General features: G+C 44.7%; 2 protein-coding genes across 3 annotated transcripts; one reads left to right on the plus strand and one right to left on the minus strand.

Moving 5' to 3' along the window:
• Positions 1 to 85: 85 nt before the first annotated feature.
• Positions 86 to 2,666, minus strand: APEX1 (apurinic/apyrimidinic endodeoxyribonuclease 1). The gene is given in 6 exon segments (NM_176609.3): positions 86 to 367; positions 370 to 887; positions 1,032 to 1,224; positions 1,737 to 1,924; positions 2,155 to 2,280; positions 2,573 to 2,666. Coding segments are annotated over 4 exon segments (957 nt in total). The 5' UTR covers positions 2,213 to 2,280; positions 2,573 to 2,666; the 3' UTR covers positions 86 to 367.
• Positions 2,565 to 9,597, plus strand: OSGEP (O-sialoglycoprotein endopeptidase). 2 transcript variants are annotated; one of them, XM_059890286.1, is made up of 11 exons: positions 2,565 to 2,653; positions 4,701 to 4,820; positions 5,001 to 5,176; positions 7,438 to 7,533; positions 7,667 to 7,716; positions 7,862 to 7,940; positions 8,503 to 8,568; positions 8,673 to 8,763; positions 8,988 to 9,063; positions 9,162 to 9,260; positions 9,409 to 9,597. In XM_059890286.1, the coding sequence occupies exons 1-11, from the start codon at positions 2,629 to 2,631 to the stop codon at positions 9,446 to 9,448; spliced, it is 918 nt and encodes a 305-aa protein (XP_059746269.1). In that variant the 5' UTR covers positions 2,565 to 2,628; the 3' UTR covers positions 9,449 to 9,597. The 2 variants fall into 2 exon arrangements, with proteins under 2 accessions (XP_059746269.1, NP_001068787.1); NM_001075319.2 differs by lacking the exon at positions 2,565 to 2,653 and adding an exon at positions 3,044 to 3,303.
• Positions 9,598 to 15,054: the final 5,457 nt, after the last annotated feature.

Below are 15,054 nucleotides of genomic sequence, written 5' to 3' on the forward strand. Positions count from 1 at the left end.
CTTTTCCAGTTGTTAATCTGTGTGTATGAAAGGATGAGGGGAATTTGTAGCCCCATGAAGGGATAGAATACACCACCACCAAAGCTGAAACTATGGCTCTTTATTTTCACAGGGACAGTTCAAAGGAAGTATCAGTAGCTTTTGATTAATGTAAAAAAAAGAAAAAGAAAAAAGCACTACCCCTACACAAACACCCTTCTTGAGAACTTACATCTGTTATTAGAAACCTGGTTAAAGGATTCATAGTTTAGAAGGCAAATACAATGCAGATGTCTCTAGATAGCAATTATTAAAGAAGTTTGGGGGTAAGAATTTTAAAGCTAGCTTGGTGGGCTTATTTCCCAGGCTCAATGTGATTTGGAAGAGGTGTCACAGAGCTAGGTATAGGGTAATGGGACAGTGGTCACTGCCCAGAGCCTTGGAACGGATTTTACTGTCACACAATGCAGGCAACAGAGACTGAGATAACAAAAAATAATCAAGGCGCCAACCAACGTTTTTGGATCGCGCATTCATCATATAGGTCCAGAAGGTGTAGGCATAGGCGGTGTTGGGGTAGAGATGCCGGAAACTGTCAGTGAGTGGCACAGCCTGCAGCAATTCCCCGAAGCCCTGCCGCTCTTGTGGAGTGAAGCCAGCATTCTTTTTATTTCCCTTCGGGTTGCGAAGGTCAATTTCTTCATGAGCCACATTGAGGTCCCCACATAGCACAAGGGGCTTGCGGGATGCCAAACCCTTCAGGAATTTGCGAAAAGCTTCATCCCAGCGCTGGCGATACTCCAGGCGCACCAGACCTCGGCCTGCATTAGGCACATAGGCTGTCACCAGCACAAATGCGTCATATTCAGCCACAATCACTCGGCCTTCCTGATCATGTTCTTCCTCACCTACAGAAATGATGGAACAATTAGCAAAAAGAAGTTTTAAGAAAAGGGAAAGGAGAGAATAAAAGAATCAAGAATTGGGGCTGGACTGGGATACCAGTAATGAGTTTGGAGGCACTGGGCTTTAGAAAATCAATAGGGTCTCACCAATGCCATAAGAGACTTTGAGTGGGCACTGGCGGGAGAGGAGGCCCACACCACTGTACCCTTCCTTGTCTGAAGGAGCTGACCAGTACTGATGGGACAATCCAGACAGTTCTTGAAGTTCAACTGGTAGTTTGTTCTCTGAACATTTGGTCTCTTGGAGGCACAGGATGTCTGGGGCTTCTTCCTTTACCCACTGTAAGTGAAATTAAATGTAGAAAAAGTATTATCAATTCAGCAGCCATTTACTGAAAAATCTATATGCGAAATACTAGAAATATACAGATGAGACACAGTCTCTGCAGAAATAACGTCTAGCAGCATAATATTAAAACTTATAAATGCAGGGCAAAGAGGCAAGAAAAGTGTTACATGCAACACTGAGGAATTCTTGTTTTTTTCCCTGAAAGGCCCTGGATAGCCAGCTAAGATTTTTAAGCAGTAGTTATTTAAATGTTGGCTATGCAAGAAATAAAATGGAGCAAGTCCAGTAAGGAGGTTTTCCCAACATGCCAGGGAAGAGATGAGGACATTATAAATAAGAAAATGGCAGTAGAACTGTTGAAATGGCATTTGAAAAATAACAAGGGTTTTTTTTGGTGAAAACCTAGTACCTTTCCCACAAGAAAACTATCATGCTGGGGACTAAGATGGAAAAAGATGATTAAACCCCAAGATCAGCCTCTGCACCCCCTTAATTCCACTCACATCTAAACCTTTCTTCTTAATCCAGGCTCGAAGCCCATCCACATTCCACGAGCAGATCTTGAGTGTGGCTGATTTGCCACTGGGTGAGGTTTTCTGATCTGGGGGGTCTTCATACAGAACTGCGCCCTCTCCTACTGCCTCTTTTTCGTTCTTTTTCGCTCCTGCCTTACTCTTCTTCGCCTCTGGCTCTATAAAATAAGTAATACATCATGGGATATAAGTTGGCGGTATCCAACTTTGATTCAGAGTTAACTATAGACCCACTAAGCCAGCAGCTGCCGCGACTTCTTCACAAATAAGAATACTGTCGGTGGCGGTCTGGACTTTCCGTTCAACGGTCCGTACTTCCGTTCAGCTAGATAATTATAGACATCCCTATCGCTGCCTCTAGGGAGAGGGGCCCATTTCATTCTCTTACCAGTCTTGGGCTCTTCCGCGTCTTCGACCACCGCTCCCTTTTTCCCACGTTTCGGCATCACTGTAATGTATGCCCTTCTGCACCAGTTCCACTTCGCCCACTGAAGCAGTATTTTGATCGCGCTGCCTACAAGTGCAAAGAAGCCGTGAAACCAGCTAGAGCAGAAGACTCCACCCTCGACGCCCACGTACCAAGTACCGCCTTTCAAACTGTATTATCTCTGAATTCTTTCCCCGCCTCTGTGCACCATCAGCCTTTCAGCCCCTCACCCCCGAGACTAGATCATTTCATCGTCGTCTTACACACTTCTCGCGAGATCCGCCCTCCGGCCAAACGAGGGACTGAATTGAGAGTCCCGACCTGGCCTTGCGGATCAGACGTCCAGAGAAGCTGCTAAGATGGGCAAAACAACACATACCCTTTAGCTGACCTGCTGCGGCCCCTGTATGCCTCCTCCTTAACCCAGCACAAAGAATGGAGCACGCTGTGCCCCACGTGGGTAAGTGGCGTGGTCACATGATCTGAGATGCTCTTCCAGGGGCGGAGGAATAAGGGTCATTGGTCTAGTTGTACCACGTGACCGAAAGCTTCCCGCCCTTCTCGTGAACTCCGGGACATTGAAGGTCCCAACCTCCATTCTTGGGCTGTTTATCAATATGCCAGATTCACAACTCTTTCTGCCACCCTGACTAGAGATCCTAAAGCTGTGTAAGAGAGAACGAAATCAGGGGAAAGGCTGGGCTGGACCATGGGAGAGAAGCAGAGGAACGGATAGGAATTTAAGGAGCACACGCCGGCTCAGCGTTCCCGGCAGTTAAGCGAACAGGCCCTCGAAGGGGTCTTGATGGGTCGTCGTAACGATAGAGGTTGGGACCGGCGTCGGCGCGCTACCTATGGGAATTTTCTGGTAGCTGTTGTTCTGGTTGGCGCGGCTGCTTAGCACCCACTGGCTCATCCTCCTACTCGGCAACCCGGAGTCTGCGTCCCAGCGCGGACTGGTGAGGGCTCCTTGGCTCCAGTGCTAGCTCGGAGCCATGCCGGCGGTGCTGGGTTTTGAAGGCAGCGCCAACAAGATTGGCGTGGGAGTGGTACGGGATGGCAAAGTACTGGCGAACCCGCGGCGGACTTACGTCACGCCTCCCGGCACAGGTGAGGACTTGGGGATTTGTAACTCGTGGCGCACTTTTCCGCACAGCGTCCCCTGCCATCTTTCTAAACGTTGGTGAAGAGTGCGCATTGTGCCTCCTAATTTTTGATCCTACTCTCTGAGATTATGTAACGGTAAAAAGGGCTTCCCAGGTGGCTCAGTGGTAAAGAATCTGCCTGCAGTACAGGAGACTTGAATTCGATCCGTGGGTCGAGATCCTTTGGGGAATGGAATGGCAACCCACTCCCAATATTCTTGCCTGGAGAATGCTATGGACGGAGGAGTCTAGCGGACTACAGTCCATGGGGTCGCAGAGTTGGGACAAGACTAAGCATGCACACACATTATCCCGAGGCTGATGGGTAGAAGAGTTATAGGCACTTGGAACTGTATCTTCTGAGTTGTTCAGCCTATACTGAGCACCTTTTATGTGCTAATTATCGGCTTCCCTTGCAGTATTCGGTAGTTGTTTTTGGACTTCTGTACCTTGTTCTTAAAATGGGAATGATAATACCTGCGTCATTCGGTCTGGAGAGTTAAAGTACCAGACACATTGACCACTTTCCGTAAATGTTATTTCTAAGTTCTATTGTGTAAGAGTCGGACACGACTGAGCGACTTCACTTTCACTTTTCACTTTCATGTATTGGAGAAGGAAATGGCAACCCACTCCAGTGTTCTTGCCTGGAGAATCGCAGGGACAGGGGAGCCTGGTGGCTGCCGTCTATGGGGTCGCACAGAGTTGGACACAACTGAAGCGACTTAGCAGCAGCAGCAGCATTGTGTCTTTCCTACCTTCCCCCCAAACACCTCCTTCCATAGGAGAGGGCAGCAGGCTTGTGTATACCTGAAAAGCGTCCCTGAACAGGTGATGATGTAACAGGTTACTTGTTAGAAATGGATATATATGTTTAGCACTCAAGCTTCCTGGCATTTGGCACCAAGAATGTAAAGATAAAACAGGTAGTGCTTTGAGATGCTCATGGTTAAGCTGGGAAAAGTACCGATTAACTATAATGCTCTAATTGTTACATGTTACATATAGTGTGTTAATTTCAATGATGTTACCATGCACAGTGTTTGTAGAGTCACAGATCAATTCAGTTCAGTCGCTCAGTCGTGTCTGACTCTTTGCGACCCCATGAATCGCAGCACTCCAGGACATCACCAAAAAGTATGAGATAGGTATCATTGAGTCCTGAGTAGGAGTTGGGTATGAAGAAGGGCATTTCTGAGAGCTGTTTAGCTTAGCTGAACAGGCTGAAAAAACTATATCTGGACAGGATGTTTGAGGAAAAGGGAAGGGACTCTTCCTACCCTACTCAAATGTCTGTTTTGACTTCTAGGTGCCTTTCTGTAGGAAAATTCTTAGGATCTCTGACTTGTGTCTGTCTCCTAGGATTCCTTCCGGGTGATACGGCCAGGCACCACCGAGCTGTTATCCTGGACCTGCTGCAAGAGGCACTAACAGAGGCTGGATTAACCTCTGAGGATATTGATTGCATCGCATACACCAAAGGTATAGCTAGAAGTGTGGGCAACAGTGGAAGAATACACCTGGAACCCAGCTAGGTCAAAATAGCCTGCAGCTCACCTTTGATACCACCACTATATCCGCTGTACCTTCACATCCCCCACTTCCCTCAACTCTGTTTTTCTCAATCTCTCTAGGATTCTAAGCCCCATTCTGTTCCCATAGGTCCTGGCATGGGTGCCCCACTGGTTTCTGTGGCTGTTGTGGCCCGTACTGTGGCCCAGTTATGGAATAAGCCATTGCTGGGTGTTAACCACTGTATAGGTCACATAGAAATGGGCCGCCTCATCACTGGAGCCACCAACCCAACTGTGCTGTATGTCAGTGGAGGAAATACACAGGTATTTAGAATTCTTCACCATTCTTTTTTTTTTTTTCCCTTCATAGATTTTTGGGTATTTTTAATAACTGAAACAAAACAGATTTAAAACCACAGCTTCTGGAAGAACCATTTGTTCTTGCTGGTTTTGTATCTTTCCTCAAACTTGACCTTGACCTCTTGTTGGGCCACACATTCAAGAGCAGGGTCTCTGAAGACATTCTCATTAGCAATAGTTTCTTCCAAGGGGATACCTACAGAGTACCTTGTGGGCTTGAAGTGATATACTTCAAGTTACAAAGTTTCACAAAAGACTTGCTCTCTGACCTCCTGGCGATTTGCTTCTTGCCCGTGGTAGCTTTCACTTTGTACCTTGCTAGCAAGGTAGCAAGATCATAGGTATTCTTCATGATGACTGGCCAGGGGCATCACCACCTCCCAGGTTTCATGAACTTGCCCATTTTGACAGAAGCCATTCAGGACTACAGCAGAAAAGTTCCACCATTCTTCTTAATTTCTGAGGCACTGTACTAGCAACTTTTACTTTCTGCCTGAGTGGTAGGAAAACTGGGCTCATCTGAAGCTAAAATGTGATACACTGGAACATTGGATAATCTTTATATGTGGCTATAGAGATGAGGAATTTCCAGCCTAGAGAAGGAAAGAATAGTAAGGATTGAAGTATTTAAAATAAGGATTTTTATTTTCATTATTTTGAAGCTTATTTTTCCTATGAATGTTAGCGATTAAAACTAAGGGGCACTTGGCAGTCCAGTGGTTAAGACTCTGCTTTCAATGCCAGGGGCATGGGTTCTATCCCTTGTCAGGGGACTGAGATCCCACATGCCTCAAGGTGCAGCCAGAAAAATTTTTTTTAAAAAAGGAAAAAAATAAAGGGTACTATCTCATTTGTTTCTTTACAACATTTGTTTTGTTTTAGTTACTGGTGATAAATATATAGCTTTTTTTTTTTTTTTTAAGAGTGAAAATGTAAGTAATTAAAAAACATTTTATGAATGGTGGAAGAGGTTTTAAATTTATAGATGAAGCCAGAGTTCTTTGGATACCTTACAAGATCTTTTTAAGTTGAGATTGGAGAACTCTAGCCCTCCTTTTCCACCTAACACCTGATGGGATTATTGTCCAGACTGATTCCTCTCTCCTGAAAGGATTATATTCTAAAAGTTCATTTTGTGAAATAGTTATTAAAGATAAAGGATGCATTTCTATGAAAATGACGTGGGAACTTTAATGGGTAGAGAACAAGTAATTGGTTGAGGCCTGAAGGATATTTATTATACAAGGTTAGGAACTTGGGGTGTGGAAAGTAACAGTGGAAGCTTACAAGATTTACTTGAGATGAGCAGTGATGGAAGTTTCTCTTTTCCTCTTTCCCTTTGAAGCCTGGTTAGGTGTGAAAAACAAGATGATTGACTGGGGAAGAGCAGATGACAGAAGTAGAAAGGCAGAATTTTTCTTTATGGTTTTGTTTCCAGCCTTTTATCAGTAGAGTAAGGGCTACATCAGAATGGAAGAAAATCCCTAGCAGCACCAGAAAGGGAAAGGGACTTAGGGATCCTTTGGAAGTACTGTCAGAAGTCTGGAGCTTATGTATCAATGGCTGATAAATACTCTCTGTGCTAGAAGTTGGTCACATATGAAGAGTGGACAGAAGTTGGTTGCCAGTGCTGAGCTGGATGAGCAATTAGTCTGACCCAGTATGGAATTTTGGGGTTTTGTTTTTGTTGTTGTTATTGCTGCACCAAGTGGCTTGTGGGATCTTAGTTCTCCTGCCAGGGACTGAATGCGTCTGCTACCAGGTTCAGGGAGTTCCCTGGGATTTTTGAGTTTTTTTTTTTTTTTTCCTTAACTCTACCTTAGTGGTTTCCAAATACTACCACCCTCGTAGGATAATCTTGAAGAAGTCTGGTTCCCTGCCTCCAAGAAGGAAAGCTTTCCCTAGTCCGCATTGTCTTGACTGCTTTTAAAGGAATATCAGCAACCTCCAAGCTAGAAAAATGTATCCAAAATGATAATTTACTTCTTCCCTGACCTAGGTTACCGTCTTTAGACTAGAAATCTACTCTCGGAATCCTTAGGGTGTATATAGACTTCTCAGGGAAGCGCTATTTAAAAGTACCTATTGAGGGTTTGGGAAAGTACTTTATTTCCGTTGCTTATTGAAGTTCTAGTGACCATGTTGATCCTCTGCTATGTTCTTCCCCAAGCCAAATGCTCCTCTTTACAGACTTGAGGTTTCATGGACATCCTCATCACCCTTAGGTGATTGCGTATTCAGAACATCGTTACCGCATCTTTGGGGAAACCATCGATATTGCTGTGGGTAATTGTCTGGATCGTTTTGCTCGAGTGCTGAAGGTAAGTCATTGAGGATACAGAGAATATAAGTTGTGAATGAATTTTGGGAGAGCCATGGAAAAGGAAAGGGAAGGTAAATTAGCTTCTTTTGCTTCATAGATACCCACCTTCATCCTGTTTTTCCTTCTGCTAGATTTCCAATGACCCAAGTCCAGGCTACAACATTGAGCAAATGGCAAAGCGGTAAGGGGAATAAGACGGAAGGAGGCTGACTGGTGGGGTGCCAAGGATTTCCCTGTGTATGTATTAATGAGCTTTGGGAGGGCTTTGGAGGGTGAGCAGCCAGCTGACTACAGGCTTAGTGCCTCATATACTCACTCCCACATAGAGGCAAGAAGCTAGTTGAGCTGCCATACACTGTAAAGGGGATGGACGTCTCATTCTCTGGGATCTTGTCTTTTATTGAGGTGAGTGTGGGGAGGTGAGGAGATGGGCACTTTTCATGCTTTTTAGTGAAGTGTGCGAGTTTTGCTCAGTGTAGTATTTTCTGCGTATAGCATAGTACTAGCCTATGTTAGATGCTGAATAAATTCATCTAGCAAATACTTATTGAACATCTTTTGTGTACCAAGTGCTGTTCAAGGTAATAGTGATACTAGATGGAGCAAAACAAAAATCTGCCTACTTGGAGCATGAGTTTCATGGGACATGGGAGGAGGGAGGGAGACAGAAAAAGAAACAGACAAAGAAATGGGAAAAAAATAAAAAGGGTCAGATGGGGATAAGTCTGGAGAAAAATTTACCAGGGTAGGGGGCAGAAAGTGAGAGGGCAGGCATTCATGATTACTGAATCTTGAAAGAAGGCTGCTGGTTTTATATGTATAGCTCAGTGCCAGTGAAGAGCAAGATATACTGGTATGGGTAAATTGTGGTAAAATGCAGTGATCCTCCAAGTGTGCTAGTTTTTTGCTCACGTGTCATCCCCACACCACAGTTCACTGTTTTATCTGTTTGCCCCTGTAACTACAGGATGTAGCCCAGCGGATGCTGGCCACTGGAGAGTGTACTCCGGAGGATCTGTGCTTCTCTCTGCAGGTAATGAAGTGAAGAGCTGGGATAGAAAGGTGGAGCTGACAGAACTAAACTGGGATCGCCTCTGACGTTTTCAACTTATCTGCCCCCCCCTCCCCCCTCCGCAGGAAACTGTGTTTGCAATGCTGGTCGAGATCACAGAGCGGGCCATGGCACATTGTGGCTCCCAGGAGGCCCTCATTGTGGGAGGTGTAGGGTGTATGTATCATTGGACTGGCCTTCTCTTTTGTATTTTGGGGCATGTGCCTCTTGCTCCTGATACTCTAAATCTCTTAAGGGTTTGGGGAAATTACTTATTTTGTTTCTGTCCTGTGCTTCCCAGTCCTTGCACCTACTTCATTTTCCTAAGTCAGTGCACATGAGGTGTGTAGCTGGACTGGAGAAATGGCTAAAATAAGCTAATTGTACCCCTGCCTCTGTAGGTAATGTGAGGTTGCAGGAAATGATGGAGACCATGTGCCAGGAACGTGGAGCTCGGCTTTTTGCCACAGATGAAAGGTAGAGGCCCTCCCACCCACACACACTCCCCTCCGCCCCCCAATTGCTGTGATTTTCTACCCTTAGATCATGAATTTCATACCTCTTTTCCTTCCCAGATTCTGCATTGACAATGGAGCCATGATAGCCCAGGCTGGGTGGGAGATGTTTCAGGCTGGACACAGGACCCCTCTCAGTGAATCTGGGATCACACAGAGGTAAATGGCCCCTTGGAGGAGGTAGACAGCATTATATGGGAGGTAGGCAAAAATCCAGCAGGAAGAGGACCCAGAATCATGAGGGCAAAGAAGAATGGAATAAGGGATAACTGTCCACCAAATTTTTCCTTTTTTTTTTTTTAAACAGGTATCGGACAGATGAAGTAGAAGTGACCTGGAGGGACTAACAAAGTTAACAGGATTGGAGTATTTGGTGCCCTGAGTGGAGCCCAAGGGACCCTAGGCCTTAATCTCTATGCTTACAAGGCTTTGGACTCCCTTGTCTCATCATTTGAACCTCAAGAATTGACTCAGCATTAAAATATTTTTGGTTTTATATGTTGGCAATTGACTTGTGTTCCGGAAAAATACACGTTTGGCAATGGTTAAATCCTTTTGATGGTTCGATGGATAAGGATGGCAGGGGTCAGAGCAGCACCCTGGCAGACTGCAGGTAGCCTTGGGAGCTGCTGCTCTGGAGCTAAAATTGAGGAGAATCTCTGAGATATTCTAACCTTCCCTTAGGAATGCATTATCATTGGTACTATTTTAGCATCAGGTCTTGTGTTAATTGCTTTACATTCATCACCTTGTTTAAATTCTTTGAAGTGTAGGTACTCAGGATTTCCCTGAAAACAGCCTGAAGCCAGATATAATTTCATACTAATTGATAACTCAAAAGTAAAACTGTCCCTCCTCCATACACTTAAGCCTACAGACATTTCCATTGGCAGACCAGAGGGAGGCCCTGGGTACATGTCCTGCCACAACCACCGGAACTAACCTCATCATGCACTTTTATTTATACCAGTCACCATAAGAAGTGTGACTATGAAGTCACCTCTCATCTTTTAAACTCTAATAACCATTACTCTCCACTCCCTTTTTTGTCCCTGTCCACCCTCTTCTTTTAACTCTTAAAATTCTTTTGTGATCTCTGAAGTTAGCAGCCAGTCATTAGCAAAAATCCCATGTATCCTCAACATCATCTCTGAATGTTCGCTGTACACAGGTGTGCTCTGAGCCCTGGTTTCTCCTGAGGATTCTGCTTCTCCTCCCACCTGTAGTGGCGGTGGTTTCGCTCACACCCACTGTAGCACTAGGCCGGCCTGGAGGCAGTGTGGGAGTCCTCATTTTTCCTCATACTATTTTTAGACTACGCTCATCTCTAACATACCTCAGCTTTAAAACAGTATCTGTCATAAATCTTGGTGCTTTAAAATATCCATATAGATTATCTTGCTAACACTCTGGTCTCAGTTCTTTGCACCTCCACTGATCTTGTCCTATAGGCCCACTTCAGCTACTCATTCCTTTGGTCGTATTCCAGCCCTACTGCTACTCCATATCTCAATCTCAAACATCCCATTCTCCCATCATTACTTCCTGTTTTTCCAATTGACACCACATGCCTTCACTTCTGTCCTCAAACTAAGTGCCAGTCATGAGCACCTCATTGCAAATAACTAGTCTCTTCTGCTTCTCTTGCTTTTGTCGCACTCAACTCTTCACTGACTTTATGCCTACACCCATTCAGCTGAAAGGGCTAGGGAAAAACAGCCAAGTTGACTTTAAATTCATTACCATGAAACTTCAGTGGGTCCTGTATGCTAAAAGTAGTATTTGCTAGTCTTTTCACTTGCCCTCCTATTTTGGCCAGGGTGGTGGGGGGGAACTCTGTGTTGCTTGAGGCATCAAAGTTGGGAATTCATCACTTACCTCTTTTCTGATCCCTGTTTTATTCCTTCTGACCCCTCACATCTCCAACATCCCCTTCATTCTCACTTTTTGGTAGAAAATAGAGACAGTGAAAAGGCTCACAAGCTCCTACCACTACGCTTACCATAACTTCCAGCATTTACACCCATATGCTCTGCTTTCTCTCCTGTTACTGTATCTTTTTTTTCCCTCTTACTATTTTTGTTGTTTATATTTTTCTCTACTGTTGCTACATACCAGTGGTTCCCAGCTGGGACTGAGTTGGTTCCCAGCTGGGACTGAGTTTGCTCCCAGAAGGCATTGGGTTGTAACTGAGAGGTGGTGCTCTGGGTGGAGGCAAGGATGCTGCAGTATAGCTTACAGTACACACAACAGCTCCCTGCAACAGAATTATCTGGGGTTAAATGCTATTCATGTCAAGGTTGAGAAGCATTGCTCTAAACAAATTGCCCAGGCGCCCCTCCAAGTCCTTGGACAGCTGGTACCATGCTCTTTCAAGGACATCTCTTATCTCCTTTCCTGTAGGGTCTATTTTCCTTTCTCTCTTGGAGCATCCTATCAGCATGCAAAAATCCTGTCATTTTTTTCATCTTAACAAAGACCCAAGTCTCTCTCCACCCCATTTCCCCTTCCAATTGCTTCCAATTTTCCTGTTCAATTTTTTAAAAACATGAGTTATTTTTTAAATTCAAGTATAGTTGATTTACAGTATTATGTTTCAGATGTATAACAGTGATTCAGTATTTTTATAGATTATACTCCACTTAAAGTTATTGTGAAATACTATATTTCCTGTGCTGTACTAATATATCTTTATAGTTTATTCATTCTGCTTTATTTCATAGCAGAACATCTTAAAAGAGTCATCTGCACTTCCTCTCCACCAGTTTCCTATTGACTGCACCCAGCTGTTACCATGATCACCAAGGACTTGCATGAACCAAAATCTAATGGCATCTTCTGCTTCATATTACACAGGCTGTCAGCAGGATTTGGCGCACCCTCTTAGAAACATTGTCTTTACTTGGCTTTAGGACATAATCTCTGGTTTGCCTCAGTTGCCTTTGCTGGTTTCTCCATAGCTCTTGAGAGTTTAGTCCTTGGACTATTTCCTATTTACATACATACTTTGAGTGATGTCGTCCAGTCTTACACATTAAAGCCATTTCATTGTGGTGGGCTCCCCATTTTTTAGCTCCAATCTGGATTTATATCCCGAATGTCTAGTTGCCCTCAGCATTTCTACTTGGATGCTTAATAGGCATCTCAAATTTAACATATACAAACGTGAACTTGTCCCAGTTTACTGCTGCAGTCTTTGCTATTTCAGTCAGTGACAACTCCATCCTTATAGTTGTTCATGTCAAAGTGCCTTGGTATTACCTTTGACACCTCTTTCATCTCCTCCAGTTTATCAGATCACATGGACTTTACCTTCACAATATATCCAGAATCCACTGCTGGACTTCACTGCTGCCATCCTAGCCCAGGCCAGAATTATCTCCAAGATTATTGCAGGAGCTGGTCTACGTGTTTCCACCATTTCCCTCTTACAGTCAGTTCTCATCAGCAGTCATTCAGAGTGAATAGTGTTAATGTGGAAGCCAGATTATGTCACTCTTCTCAAAATCCTCCCGTGTTTTCCTACCTCAGAATAAAATCCAGAGTCCTTTCAAGGCCTGTGAGAACCTCCATGACCTGCCCCACCCTTCCCCCTTTACTGCTTTGACCTTATTACCTGCTACTTACCTTGTCATTCACTCTGCTCCGGCCTCATCTGTCTTTTCTTCCTTAAACACGGCAGGTCTGCCACCCCTAAGGTCTTGTTTCCCCTCTGCCTGGGAGGCTATTCCCAGAGGTCTTGGCTCAGCTTAGTTTAGTGAGGTCTTCCTGACAACCCTACTTAAAATTGTACTCTTGTGCTTTCTAACCCACTCTCCTGTTTTATTTCTCTGCATAGCACTAATCACCTTGTAATCTAATGGTTGTATTTATTATGTTCTTTGTCCTCTTGTTGGAATATAAACTCCCTGAGAGGAGGAGTATCTTGTTTTATTCATTGACATATCATCTCACAGTACTTAAAATAGGGTCTGGCACATAGTGGACATTGAATTAGTATTTGCTAGCGGGTATAGCTCCATGGTGGGCTTCCCAGGTGGTGCTAGCGGTAAAGAAACTGCCTGCCAATGCAGGAGACGTAAGAGACACAGGTTCCATCATGGCAGTCCACTCCAGTATTCTTGCCTGGAGAAACTCATGGACAGAGGAGCCTGGCAGGCTACAGTCCATGGGGTTGCAAAGAGTCGGACATGACTGAAGCGACTTACTCACACGTAGCTCAGTGGTAGAGCATTTGACTACAATTAGTATTTGCTGAATGAATGAATAAATTTATGGGAAACTAAACCAAAGAAATATAGGACTATAAAACAGGACTTGGGCAAAAAAATTTTAAAAATTGAGATCACATGAGCTTGGAGACAGTTTCTGATTACTTAGTAAGTAGGAAATTATGATAAATATTCTTTAGTTGTTTTCTTTACAAAGGATAGACATAAATGGGTTGAAATGCATTTGGGGTAGAGGTCTAAAGTGGAAACTTAGAGATGGAAGATAGAAGATAAATTCTTGTCTGTATTTCTCTAGGCTTAGGGAGTTTTCAAGTATGTTATTACACATTAGCCTCAGGTATTTATTTGTAAATTTTTATTAATATCATGAGGTGGAATAGATTTTGGAGAAGGGCTGTCTTTGGCATTGTAGCCGCAGTTCGTATTGTTCAGTGGAGGGGGGGTTCTCTCAGGAAACTTTAAAGTGAAAGTGAAGTTGCTCAGTCGTGTCCGACTCTTTGCAACCCTATGGACTGTAGCCTACCAGGCTCCTCCATCCATGGGATTTTCTAGGCAAGAGGACTGATGTGGGTTGCCATTTCCTTCTCCTGGGGATTTTCCCAACCCAGGGATCAAACCCTGGTCTCTTGTAGGTAGGCAGATGGTAGGCAGATGCTTTACCATCTAAGCCACCAGGAAACTTTAGGCTGTTGTAAAACCCTTGTATGGGGCTTCCCTGGTGGTCCAGCGGTTAAGAGTCCACCTGGCAATGCAGGGACACGGGATCAATCCCTGGTCTGGGAAGAGCCCACTGCCATGGGGCAACTTAGGCCCATGTTCCACAGCTACCGAAGCTCACATGCTCTAGAGTTCATGTTTGGTAACAAGAAGCCACTGCAATGAGAAGGCTGCGCACTGCAACTAGAGAGTAGCTCCCACTTGTAGCAACTAGAGAAAAATAGTGTGTAGCAAGGAGGACCCAGCACAACTAAAAATAATAACAAAACCCTTGTATGTCCAAAGCTTTGGGCTACACATGAGTAGGCCCGAAGTTTGTGGAGCCATATTAAAAGGGCTCCTTGAGTCCTAAATTATGAACTCCTCCTAGCTGTTTCACTTCCTGAGCCTCTTACTAACAGTAAAGGCTCAGTGTGTCCTGCTGATTTTCACAGATGAAGGCAATAGGAACATCAGGCCCCTGAACAGCATCTTCAGCCAGCTCAGGTATAGGGCCCCAGGGCAGGCTGATGGGATGACAGGTAGGCTCCTGTTATGGAAGGCTCTGTGAGAAAGAGAACCTGTTGCTCAGCTTCTTTACCACTGAACTAGTCCAACCCCTGAGCCCTGTGACCCTGTAGCTTGGAATCTTCCCAGACTCATGTCTGTGAGAGCAGCCATAGGACTTCATGAAGGCACATGTGCCGCTCTGACTGCATGGTTAGGAAAAGGAGCAGGACAAGGGTAAGCACCATTGTCAGTCTGTACTCTGGGACAAGTGCCCCACTTTAATGGGGCAGTTCCTGTATACCCACCTGCTTTGGGTTTGTCCACAGGTCCTGCTCAGAGGAACAGCCTGAAGGAACAGGAGTGCTGAGAGAGGTAGATGTCAGGTCCCCCTTTGGTGTGGCTTCTGCACTCCGTAGAAGGCCACCAAGTCTTCAAAGGCCTTTTGGCTACAGAGAAAGGAAACCCCAGATTCAACAGGGAACAGAGAGTGTGTCCCCTGAAATTTCTGTCCTTGG

Source organism: Bos taurus, chromosome 10, assembly GCF_002263795.3.
Source record: "Bos taurus isolate L1 Dominette 01449 registration number 42190680 breed Hereford chromosome 10, ARS-UCD2.0, whole genome shotgun sequence".
Taxonomy (NCBI): domain Eukaryota; kingdom Metazoa; phylum Chordata; class Mammalia; order Artiodactyla; family Bovidae; genus Bos; species Bos taurus.